The sequence below is a fragment of the Tachyglossus aculeatus genome, chromosome 8, assembly GCF_015852505.1.
Source record: "Tachyglossus aculeatus isolate mTacAcu1 chromosome 8, mTacAcu1.pri, whole genome shotgun sequence".
Classification (NCBI taxonomy): Eukaryota; Metazoa; Chordata; class Mammalia; order Monotremata; family Tachyglossidae; genus Tachyglossus; species Tachyglossus aculeatus.
The window spans coordinates 36,608,981-36,621,287 of NC_052073.1; the positions used below are offsets into that span (position 1 = coordinate 36,608,981).

The 12,307-nt window shown below is 54.5% G+C and overlaps 1 protein-coding gene across 1 annotated transcript in view; it reads right to left on the reverse strand.

The window, feature by feature from the left end:
• Positions 1 to 12,307, reverse strand: part of LOC119931791 (nucleolar protein 4-like) — a 42,031-nt gene that overhangs the window by 21,216 nt on the left and 8,508 nt on the right. The window contains exon 2 of the mRNA XM_038750692.1: positions 7,859 to 8,006. Within this exon, the coding sequence (XP_038606620.1) occupies positions 7,859 to 8,006 (148 nt within the window). The remainder of the gene's footprint in view (positions 1 to 7,858; positions 8,007 to 12,307) is intronic.

The window sequence follows — 12,307 nt, forward strand, 5'->3', positions numbered from 1 at the left end:
CCAGAATCCTCCTTGGCCCTCCGAGCCGGATTTTCCCAGACTCTTCCTCGGCCCCTCCGGATCCTCAGACCCCGAGGCGGCTCTTTCCTGTCATTCCCTTTCAAGTAGTCCCACTAACGGCTAGAAATAGCTGGACTAGTGTTCATTCATTCAGTCGTATTTATTGAGCGCTTACTGTGGGCAGAGCACTGTACTGAGCGCTTGGGAAGTCCAAGTTGGCAACATATAGAGATGGTCCCTACCCAAGAGTGGGCTCACGGTCTAGAAGCCTAGTAGCCACAACGGCGGTAGTAGTAGCCGCGATAGCGGTCATAGCATAGTAGTAGCAGCTGTAGTTTTGACGTCTGCCATCCCCCACGCTAGACTGTAAACCCGGAGTGGGCAGGGATTGTCTCTCTTTATAGCTGAATTGTACTTCCCAAGCGCTCAGTCTAGTGCTCTGCACACAGTAAGCGCTCAATAAATGCGACTGAATGGATGAATGCGGTAATAGCCACGATAGCAGTACTAGCAATAATAATAATAACGATGATGGCATTTATTAAGCGCTTACTACGTGCCAAGCACTGTTCTAAGCGCTGGGGAGGTTACAAGGGGATCAGCGCTCAATAAATATGATTGAATGAATGAATGAATGAATGAAATCACCTCACTTCTCTGCCCCTCGGTGACCTAATCGGTAAAATATAGCTATAATTATGTTTATTCTGACAGTTGTCATTCTGTTAATATGTTTTGTTTTGTCGTCTGTCTCCCCCTTCTAGCCTGGGAGCCCGCTGTTGGGTAGGGACCGTCTCTCTATGTTGCCAACTTGGACTTCCCAAGCGCTTAGTACAGTGCTCTGCACACAGTAAGCGCTCAATAAATACGACTGAATGGATGAATGCGGTAATAGCCACGATAGCAGTACTAGTAATAATAATAATAACGATGATGGCATTTATTAAGCGCTTACTATGTGCCAAGCACTGTTCTAAGCGCTGGGGAGGTTACAAGGTGATCAGCGCTCACTAAATATGATTGAATGAATGAATGAATGAATGAAGTCACCTCACTTCTCTGCCCCTCGGTGACCTAATCGGTAAAATATAGCTATAATTCTGTTTATTCTGACGGTTGTCATTCTGTTAATATGTTTTGTTTTGTCGTCTGTCTCCCCCTTCTAGCCTGGGAGCCCGCTGTTGGGTAGGGACCGTCTCTCTATGTTGCCAACTTGGACTTCCCAAGCGCTTAGTACAGTGCTCTGCACACAGTAAGCGCTCAATAAATACGACTGAATGGATGAATGCGGTAATAGCCACGATAGCAGTACTAGTAATAATAATAATAACGATGATGGCATTTATTAAGCGCTTACTATGTGCCAAGCACTGTTCTAAGCGCTGGGGAGGTTACAAGGTGATCAGCGCTCACTAAATATGATTGAATGAATGAATGAATGAATGAAGTCACCTCACTTCTCTGCCCCTCGGTGACCTAATCGGTAAAATATAGCTATAATTCTGTTTATTCTGACGGTTGTCATTCTGTTAATATGTTTTGTTTTGTCGTCTGTCTCCCCCTTCTAGCCTGGGAGCCCGCTGTTGGGTAGGGACCGTCTCTCTATGTTGCCAACTTGGACTTCCCAAGCGCTTAGTACAGTGCTCTGCACACAGTAAGCGCTCAATAAATACGACTGAATGGATGAATGCGGTAATAGCCACGATAGCAGTACTAGTAATAATAATAATAACGATGATGGCATTTATTAAGCACTTACTATGTGCCAAGCACTGTTCTAAGCGCTGGGGAGGTTACAAGGTGATCAGCGCTCAATAAATATGATTGAATGAATGAATGAATGAATGAATGAATGAAATCACCTCACTTCTCTGCCCCTCGGTGACCTAATCGGTAAAATCTAGCTATAATTCTGTTTATTCTGACGGTTGTCATTCTGTTAATATGTTTTGTTTTGTCATCTGTCTCCCCCTTCTTGACTGCGAGCCCGCTGTTGGGTAGGGCCCGTCTCTCTATGTTGCCGACTTGGACTTCCCAAGCGCTTAGTCCAGTGCTCTGCACACAGTAGGCGCTCAATAAATACGACTGAATGAATGAATGACTCAGGTTGTCCCACAGGGGGCTCACAGTCTTCATCCCCATCTTCCAGATGACGGAACTGAGGCCCAGAGAAGTGAAGTGACTTGCCCAAAGTCACCCAGCTTGACGAGTGGTGGAGCCGGGTTTTGAACCCAGGACCTCTGACTCCAAAGCCCGGGCTTTTCCCACTGAGCCACGCTGAGTAGCCACAACGAAAGCAGTAGCGGCAGAAGCAGTCCTAATAATAATACTTATGGTATTTAATAAGCGCTTACTGCGTGCCTGGCACTGTACTAAGCGCCGGGGTGGATCCAAGCCAATCGGGTGGGACACGGTCCCCGTCCCCCGTGGGGCTCCCGGTCTCCATCCCCATTTTCCAGAGGAGGGAACAGAGGCCCAGAGAGGGGAAGTGACTCACCCAGGGTCACACAGCAGACAAGTAGGGGAGCCGGGATGAGAACCCAGGACTCGCGGGCTCGGATTCGACCCGCTAGGCCATGCTGCTTCTCTACTGACTGTCATATACAGTGCCTGGCACATAGTAAGCCAGGTACTGGCTAATAATAAATAATAATTATAATAATATAATATTATAATATATAATATAATTATAATAATAATATAATAATAATAAATTTATTTATTTATTTTATTTGTGCATATCTATCCTATTTATTTTATTTTGTTAGTATGTTTGGTTTTGTTCTCTGTCTCCCCCTTTTAGACTGTGAGCCCACTGTTGGGTAGGGACCGTCTCTAGATGTTGCCAACTTGGGCTTTCTTTCTTCCTTTCTTTCTTTCTTTATCTATTCATCTATTTATTTATTTACTTATTTATTTTTTATTTATTTATCTATTTATTTTTTATTTATTTATTTATTTTGCTTGTACATATCTATTCTATTTATTTTATTTTGTTAGTATGTTTGGTTTTGTTCTCTGCCTCCCCCTTTTAGACTGTGAGCCCGCTGTTGGCTAGGGACCGTCTCTATATGTTGCCAACTTGGGCTTTATTTATTTATTTATTTATTTATTTATTTTTTATTTATTTATTTCTTTCTTTTACTTGTACCTATCTATTCTATTTATTTTATTTTGTTAGTATGTTTGGTTTTGTTCTCTGTCTCCCCCTTTTAGACTGTGAGCCCACTGTTGGGTAGGGACCATCTCTGGATGTTGCCAACTTGGACTTCTCAAGCGCTTAGTACAGTGCTCTGCACACAGTAAGCGCTCAATAAAAATACGATTGATGATGATGATGATGATGATGATCGTAAGCGCTTAACAAATACCAGTAATATTATTATTATGCTGGGATCCCCCAAGCGATCAGTAATCTGATAAATGGATTTTGGGGTCACCCCCATCCACCTCCCCTTCCCTGCCCAGGCCCAGCCCCACCCCCTCGGGGACAAAGGGCCACTGAGTCACCCGGGGGCCGCGCCCCCGCCCTCGGCCGCCATGGAGATGACCTCTGACCCCGGCTCCCCTAGAGAAGCTGACACATTGCCCCCCACCCCCGGCCAACATAATAAAATGATGGCATTTATTAAGCGCTTACTATGTGCAAAGCGCCGTTCTAAGCGCTGGGGGGGCTACAAGGCGATGAGGTTGTCCCGCGAGGGGCTCACGGTCTTAATCCCCATTTGACAGATGAGGTCACTGAGGCCCAGAGAATAATAATAATAATAATGATGGTATTTATTAAGCACTTACTATGTGCAAAGCGCTGTTCTAAGCGCTGTGGGGGGGATACAATGTGATGAGGCTGTTCCACAAGGGGCTCACGGTCTTAATCCCCATTTGACAGATGAGGTCACTGAGGCCCAGAGAAGTGAAGTGACTTGCCCAAAGTCACACGGCTGACAATAATAATAATGACAGGACTTGTTAAGCGCTTACTATGCGCAAAGCGCTGTTCTAAGCGCTGTGGGGGGGATACAAGGCGATGAGGTTGTCCCACGAGGGGCTCACGGTCTTAATCCCCATTTGACAGATGAGGTCACTGAGGCCCAGAGAAGTGAAGTGACTTGCCCAAAGTCACACAGCTGACAATAATAATAATGGCAGGACTTGTTAAGCGCTTACTATGTGCAAAGCACTGTTCTAAGCGCTGTGGGGGGGATACAAGGCGATGAGGTTGTCCCACGAGGGGCTCACGGTCTTAATCCCCATTTGACGGATGGAGGAACTGAGGCCCAGAGAAGTGAAGTGACTTGCCCAAAGTCACACAGCTGACAATAATAATAATGGCAGGACTTGTTAAGCGCTTGCTATGGGGAACACAAGATCAGGTTGTCCCACGTGGGGCTCATAGTCTTCATCCCCATTTGACGGATGGGGGAACTGAGGCCCAGAGAAGTGAAGTGACTTGCCCAAAGTCACAGAGCTGACAATAATAATAATGGCAGGACTTGTTAAGCGCTTACTATGTGCAAAGCACTGTTCTAAGCGCTGGGGGGTTACAAGGTGATCAGGTTGTCCCACGTGGTGCTCACAGTCTTCATCCCCATTTGACGGATGGGGGAACTGAGGCCCAGAGAAGTGAAGTGACTTGCCCAAAGTCACACAGCTGACAATAATAATAATGACAGGACTTGTTAAGCGCTTACTATGTGCAAAGCACTGTTCTAAGCGCTGTGGGGGGGATACAAGGCGATGAGGTTGTCCCACGAGGGGCTCACGGTCTTAATCCCCATTTGACAGATGAGGTCACTGAGGCCCAGAGAAGTGAAGTGACTTGCCCAAAGTCACACAGCTGACAATAATAATAATGGCAGGACTTGTTAAGCGCTTACTATGGGGAACACAAGATCAGGTTGTCCCACGTGGGGCTCATAGTCTTCATCCCCATTTGACGGATGGGGGAACTGAGGCCCAGAGAAGTGAAGTGACTTGCCCAAAGTCACCCAGCTGACAAGTGGCGGAGGCGGGATTAGAACCCACGACCTCGGGCTCCCAAGCCCGGGCTCTTTCCACTGCTTCTCTAATCACCCCCCCACCTCAGTTCTGGGGGGCATCTCCTTCCACCCACCCACGTTCCCGGCCCACGGCCTTCGACCCCCTCTCCACCCGCAACCCGCCCCCAGAGAAGCCGCGTGGCTCAGTGGAAAGAGCCCGGGTTTTGGAGTCAGAGGTCGTGGGTTCGAATCCCGGCTCTGCCACTTGTCAGCTGGGTGACTTTGGGCAAGTCACTTCTCTGGGCCTCAGTGACCTCATCCGTCAAATGGGGATTGAGACCGTGAGCCCCCCGTGGGACAACCTGGTCACCTTGTAACCTCCCCAGCGCTTAGAACAGTGCTTTGCACACAGTAAGCGCTTAATAAATGCCATCATTGTTGTTGGTACCCCGCCCTCCTCCGGCCCCCCGACTCAGCCAAACCATCCGGGGCGCTCGCACGCGACCCGCCGTCACCTCCTCCCCGCAGCGCACGGCACATAGTGTACGCGCTTCACCGGGGCCGCGGTCACTCTCGCTCTTAGCTCCGTCGCTCCCCTCGACCCTCGACTAATTTTCGGGTCAGTCTCCCTGCCCCGTGGGCTCCTCGCGGGCAGCCGTCGTGCTCAGTACGGTCTTTGCATATAGTAAGCGCTTAGCAAATGGTATTATTATTATTATGATTATTATTATTATTATTATTATTATTATTATTACGGTCATCCGCACAGATCGGGCGCTCGACAAATAGCACTGGTGGACTGACACACCGTCAGACCGCATCTGCCGGCCCTGTTGGATTGGACTCTCCCAAGCCTTCGGTACAGTGCTCTGCACAAGGAGGACGCTCAATAAATCTCACCGATCGATAGTCTGCTTACAACCGCTCAAGACACTACTCTGTCTCCGATAAATACCGCTGACTGACTGACCGTCGGCATTTTGAGGTCGGCGACCGCTTCGACCAACTCTACCGGACTCTCCCACGCGCGCAGTCCAACGCTCTGCGTTCAATAAATAGCACTGGTGGACTAACACACCGTCAGACCGTATCTGCCGGCCCTGTTGGATTGGACTCTCCCAAGCACAAGGAGGATGCTCAATAAATCTCACCGATTGATGTCTGCTTCCCAACACTCAAGACACTACTCTGTCTCCGATAAATACCGTTGACTGACTGACCGTCGGCATTTTGAGGTCGGCGACCGCTTCGGCCAACTCTACTGGACTCTCCCACGTGCACGGTCCAAAGCTCTGCGTCCAACAGGCGTTCAATAAATAGCACCGGTGGACTGACACACCGTCAGACCGTATCTGCCAGCCCTGTTGGATTGGACTCTCCCAAGCCTTCAGTACAGTGCTCAAGGTGGACGCTCAATAAATCTCACCGATTGATAGTCTGCTTCCAAGAGCTCAAGACAATACTCTGTCTCCAATAAATACCGTTGACTGACTGACCAACTCTACCGGACTCTCCCACGCGCACGGTCCAATGCTCCGCGTCCAACAGGCGTTCAATAAATAGCACTGAGCGGGAATACAGGCTCCCCATCTCTTCCAAGCGCTCAGTACAATGCTCTGCGTCCAACAGACGCTCGATAAACACCGCCGAGCGGTCCTGCATGCTCCCTGTCCTCTTCCAAGCCCTCAGTACAGTGCTCTGCGTCCAACAGGCACTCGATAAACACCGCCGAACGGTCCTACACGCTCCCCTGTCCTCTCCCAAGCGCTCACTACGGTGCTCCCCACCCGACCAGAGCTTGAGAAACACCACTGAGCGTGTCCGCGAGCTCCCCGCCCGTCTTCTCCCAGGCGCTCAGTACAGCTCGCGTGGGGCTCCCCGTCTTCACCCCCCGTTTTTCCAACGAGGGACCCAGAGAAGTGAAGTGACTGGCCCAGGGTCACCCAGCAGACCGTCGCCTCGTCGCGGGCAGGGAGTGTGTCCGTCTGCTGTGGTACCGGACTCTCCCAGGGGTCCGCACACGGTGAGCGCTCCGTCAATACGACCGAATGAAGTGGCGGGGCCGGAATTAGAACCCGGGTCCCTCCGGGTCCCAGCCGCGGACTCTTTACGAGAGGTCACCAACCCCCCGCCCCCTCCCCGGGGCGGATATGAGGAGATGGAGGGATCGGAGGGATGGGGGGCGGACAGAGAGATGGGGGAGATGGACGGCGTGGCCTAGTGGCTAGACCCCGGGCTTGGGAGTCAGGGGTCACGGGTTCCAATCCCGCCCCCGCCATCTGTCTGCTGGGTGACCTCGGGTGAGTCCCTTCCCTTCTCTGGCCCTCGGTTCCCTCCTCTGGAAAATGGGGATGGAGACGGCGAGCCTCCGTAGGACGGGGGACTGGGTCCACCTCGATGACCTTGTATCAATCAATCGTATTTATTGAGCGCTTACTGTGTGCAGAGCACTGTGCTAAGCGCTTGGGAAGTACAGGTTGGCAACATATAGACCCAACAGTGGGCTCTTCGAACGCTTCTTAATAATAATAATGTTGGCATTTGTTACGTGCTTACTAGGTGCCAAGCACTGTTCTAAGCGCCGGGGGAGATACAAGGTGATCAGGTTGTCCCCCGTGGGGCTCACGGTCTTCATCCCCATTTCCCAGATGAGGGAACCGAGGCCCAGAGATGTGACTTGCCCAAGGTCGCCCAGCGGACGAGCGGCGGAGCCGGGACGAGAACCGACTCCCAAGCCCGGGCCCTTACGGGTGAGCCGCGCTGCTTGGCCCGTAGTGAGCGCTCAGCGGATACTACGATGATCACGACGGTTACGATGATGGCGACGGCGAGATATGGGGGGGCGGTGAGATGGGGGGAGCCGGGGGAGGCAGACTGACCGTCGTCGTGGCTGTGGAGGCCCTGGGGGCTGCGCATGGCGGGGTCCGGCGGGGGGCTGCCGAGGCCTGCGTGGAGGAGGCGCGGCTCAGCCGACGTCCATGAGGCCTCGTTCAGGTCGAAATCCTCGCTGCTCACCGACGTCTCCTCCTGCGGTGGGCCGTCACGGGGATGAGGGGACCCGGGCCCCCTCCATCATCCCTTCCCCTCCCCACCGACCTTCCCGGGCTGGGGGGACGACGACCGACGACTCCTCACATTTGTCAGATTTCAAAGAGCGGAAAGGGGCCGGACGGAGAGGGGCGGGGGTCCCCTGGGGAGTGGTGGGGGACACGAGGAGGGAAGGAGGGGCCCTTCCTGCCATTTCCTGCCCGTGTCCGGCCTCCAAGGCCGCCCCCTCACACGCTCACCGGCTACAGGGGGGCCCCACCGCCCAGGGGAAGGGTCTGGCCCCCTTCCTTCCTTCATTCATCCATTCATCCCATCCCCCGGACCGAGCGCTCCCGGCGTGCGGGGCACTGCGCTAAGCGCTTGGCAAGTCCGAGTCGGCAACGGCCAGAGACGGTCCCTGCCCAACAGCGGGCTCACGGCCTAGAAGGGGGTGGGACGGACAACCGAACCAACCAAGTAGAGGATTCGGGGTGGCAGGCGGGCCCGGCTCACAGGACTCAGGGTGGCAGGGCTCAGCCCAGAGGATTCAGGATAGCCAAATCAAGCAAAAACTCCTCGCTGTCGGCTTCAAGGCTGTCCATCCATCCCCTCACCTCCCTTCCGTCCTTCTCCAGCCCATCCCACCCCCTCCGCTCCTCTGCCGCCGCTCCCCTCCTCCCCGTGCCTCCTTCTCGCCCGTCCCGCCGTCGACCCCCGGCCTCCATCCTCCCCCGGCCTGGAATGCCCCCAATCCCTCTGCCCGTCCACCAAACTAGCCGTCTTCCTCCCTTCAAAGCCCTACTGAGAGCTCACCTCCTCCGGGAGGCCTCTCATTCATTCATTCATTCATTCAAACGTACTTATTAAGTGCTTACTGTGTGCAGAGCACTGTACTAAGCGCTTGGGAAGTCCAAGTTGGCAACATATAGAGACAGTCCCTACCCAACAGCGGGCTCACAGTCTATTCATCTATTCCCTGACTGAGCCCCCTTTTTCCTCTCCTCCTCCTCCCCATCCCCCCCGCCCTACCTCCTTCCCCTCCCCACGACACTTGTATATGTATTTGTACAGATTCATTACTCTCTTTTACTTGTACATATTTACTATTCTATTTATTTTGTTAGTGATGTGCGTCTAGCTCTAATTATCATCATCAATCGTATTTATTGAGCGCTTACTGTGTGCAGAGCACTGTACTAAGCGCTTGGGAAGTCCAAGTTGGCAACATATACAGTCCCTACCCAACAGCGGGCTCACAGTCTAGAAGAGGCCTTTCCTGACTGAGCCCCCTTTATCCTCTCCTCCTCCTCCCCATCCCCCCCTCCCTGCGACACTTGTATATGTATTTGTACAGATTCATTACTCTCTTTTCCTTGTACATATTTACTATTCTATTTATTTTGTTCATGATGTGCGTCTAGCTCTAATCATCATCATCAATCGTATTTATTGAGCGCTTACTGTGTGCAGAGCACTGTACTAAGCGCTTGGGAAGTCCAAATTGGCAACATATAGAGACAGTCATCATCAGTCGTATTTATTGAGCGCTTACTGTGTGCAGAGCACTGTACTAAGCGCTTGGGAAGTCCAAATTGGCAACATATAGAGACAGTCATCATCAGTCGTATTTATTGAGCGCTTACTGTGTGCAGAGCACTGTACTGAGCGCTTGGGAAGTACAAATTGGCAACATATAGAGACAGTCCCTACCCAACAGTGGGCTCACAGTCTAAAAGACTAATTCTATTTGTTCTGACGACTTCGACACCCGTCTCCGTGTTTTGTTGTCCGCCTCCCCCCTTCTAGCCCGCGAGCCCGTTGTCGGGTAGGGACCGTCTCTCGATGTCGCCGACTTGGACTTCCCAAGCGCTTAGTCCAGTGCCCTGCACACAGTAAGCGCTCAATAGATACGAATGAGTGAACTGAATGAGCAGCAGGGCTCAGCCCGGAGGATTCTGGGCGGGAAGGCCCAGCTCGGAGGATTCCCGGTGGCGTTCACGCAGTCGTCTTTATTGAGCGCTTACTGTGTGCAGGGCACTGTACTAAGCGCTTGGGGAGTCCAAGTCGGCAACAGGTAGAGACGGTCCCTACCCGACGACGGGCTCCCAGTCTAGTGTGACGGTGGCAGTGACGGTCACAGTGGCAGGACTCAGCCCAGGGGATAATACTAGGTGTATCAGGGCCCAGCACGCGCACACACACACACACACACACACACACACACAACTGGGGGGTCCAACCTACCCTCGCAACTCAAAGAACCCCCAGGCCCCCCCCAAAACCACGTTAAAGGTGACCCCCTCCCTCCATCCCGCCTCCCCCCATCCCACACAGCCTAGTGGGAAAAGACATCTCTGTAGTGGACACTGAAGGACAATCATTGAAATTGTTCTCCGCACTGGCGCGCGCGCACAAACACACACACTCACACACACACACACACACACTCTTTCTCTCCCCCTGACAGTCTCTCTCTGTCTTCAAGCGAACACATTGTTTCCGCAGTTCACCCCGAACTCGGGGCGGCTGGGCCCGGTGGGCCGGGCGTGTCGGGTACGGGGACTCGGGTTCGAATCCCCGTCCGCCGTGCGGCCTTGGGTGACGATAAGAATCGGGGTGGTGGTTTGTTTTTTTTTATGGTGTCTGTTAAGCGCTTACTACGTACGGGACACTCTATTAAACGCTGGCGGAGACGCAAGTTACTCGGGACGGGCCCCGTCCCTGCCCTACGTGGGGCTCCCAGTCTTCATCCCCGTTTTACGGATGAGGGCACTGAGGCCCAGGGAAGGGAAGTGACTCGCCCAGGGTCACACGGCAGACAGGTGGCGGAGCCGGGGCCTGGGCTCAGTACAGTGCCCCACTCCCGGAGGGCACCCAAAAAACACCATTCCCGGACCACGAAGGTGGAGGCTCGCTTGTTCGTTACGGCTTCCTCTGAGTGCTCAGTACAGTGCCCCGCTCCTGGAGGGTGCTCAGAAAATGCCCGGCCGTGCCCGCTGTGGGAGTCCCCCAGGATCAGCCCCTCCACCCGCCCCACCCCGGACTCCCCTCCACCCTCCGGGCCCGGCCTGGGTCCCCTGGGGGAGTCCGGTCACCCGGATTCCCGGGCACGGGAAGACCACCGGGCTCCATCTCGGGGACAGTTGGGCCTCTGAGCCCGGGCCCGGCCTCGCTGCCTCCACCTCCCCAAACCCCCAGCCCCGCCGGGGGCCGAGGGCTCTAATGGGAGGAGGGGGGGAGGGAAGAGAAGAGAGGAAGAGGAAAAGAGGGCGGAGGGAGGGAGGAAGAGACAGTGGGGGGGAAGAGGAGAGAAGATGGAGGAGAAAGGGGGGAGGGGCAGGGAGAGAGACACAGAGAGACACAGAGAGAGACAGGAGGAAGGGAGAAATGGTGGCCATGAAGACGGCAAGGCCGGGCCTGATGGTTTTACAACGGCCCAGAGTCCATTTCTCTGGAGCGAAGGTCCCCCACCCGAGCCGGGCCCGGCCCCTCCCCGCCCTGGCACGGCGGCCCTGGCTGGGAAGAACGAGGGGCAGGGGGCTGGGGGGCCGAGGGCCGGGGGCCGGGTCTCGCCCCTGCGGCGCGTCATCCTCTGGGCCCCAGAAAGGGCAGCGCCGGGGCGAGGCCGTGGGCAGGGGCCGGGTTGGGGGGTCTGGTTGGTGGGGGGCCGGGTCAAGGGGGTCCCCGTGGAAAGGCCGCTCCGGCGGATACCCGAGCCCTGGGGTGGGGGTGGAGGTGGGGAGGGTCCCGCCGTCGTCCTGGCAACCGCTCCATCCTTCCGGCCGAACCCACCCCGGGATCGGCTCCGGCCAAAGGCCTCCCACTCCCGCCCGCCGCGAGCCCACCCCTGGGGTCAGCGGGGGGACCCCAGTCACCTCACTGGCGGCTCCAAACCACCCCTCGGGACCCCCCAACCCGGCCCCCGACACACAACCGCTCGGCCTTCTGGCTCAGGCGGCCCAGGACGGGGCGGCTCTGCGGGGTCAGAGGTCACGGGCGGGCGGGCGGCCCAGAGGCCTCTGCTTCTCCCCTTTCCGCCAACTGAGCACTGACGGGTCGCCGGAGATGGACACCCACACCCACAAGGATCCACACCCACACCCACACGACACACAGACACAACGCTCACGCTCTTCTCGGGGACTTGAAGTGGGGGGCAGGTGCAGGGAGGGAGGGAGATGAGGGGAGATCCGAGGGTGTGACACAAAACACAACACACGCACGCACGCTTTTCCGGGAGATTTGGGAACTCAGGGTGGGGGGTACGACCAAGGAGGAAGGGAGATGAGGGAAGACTGCTA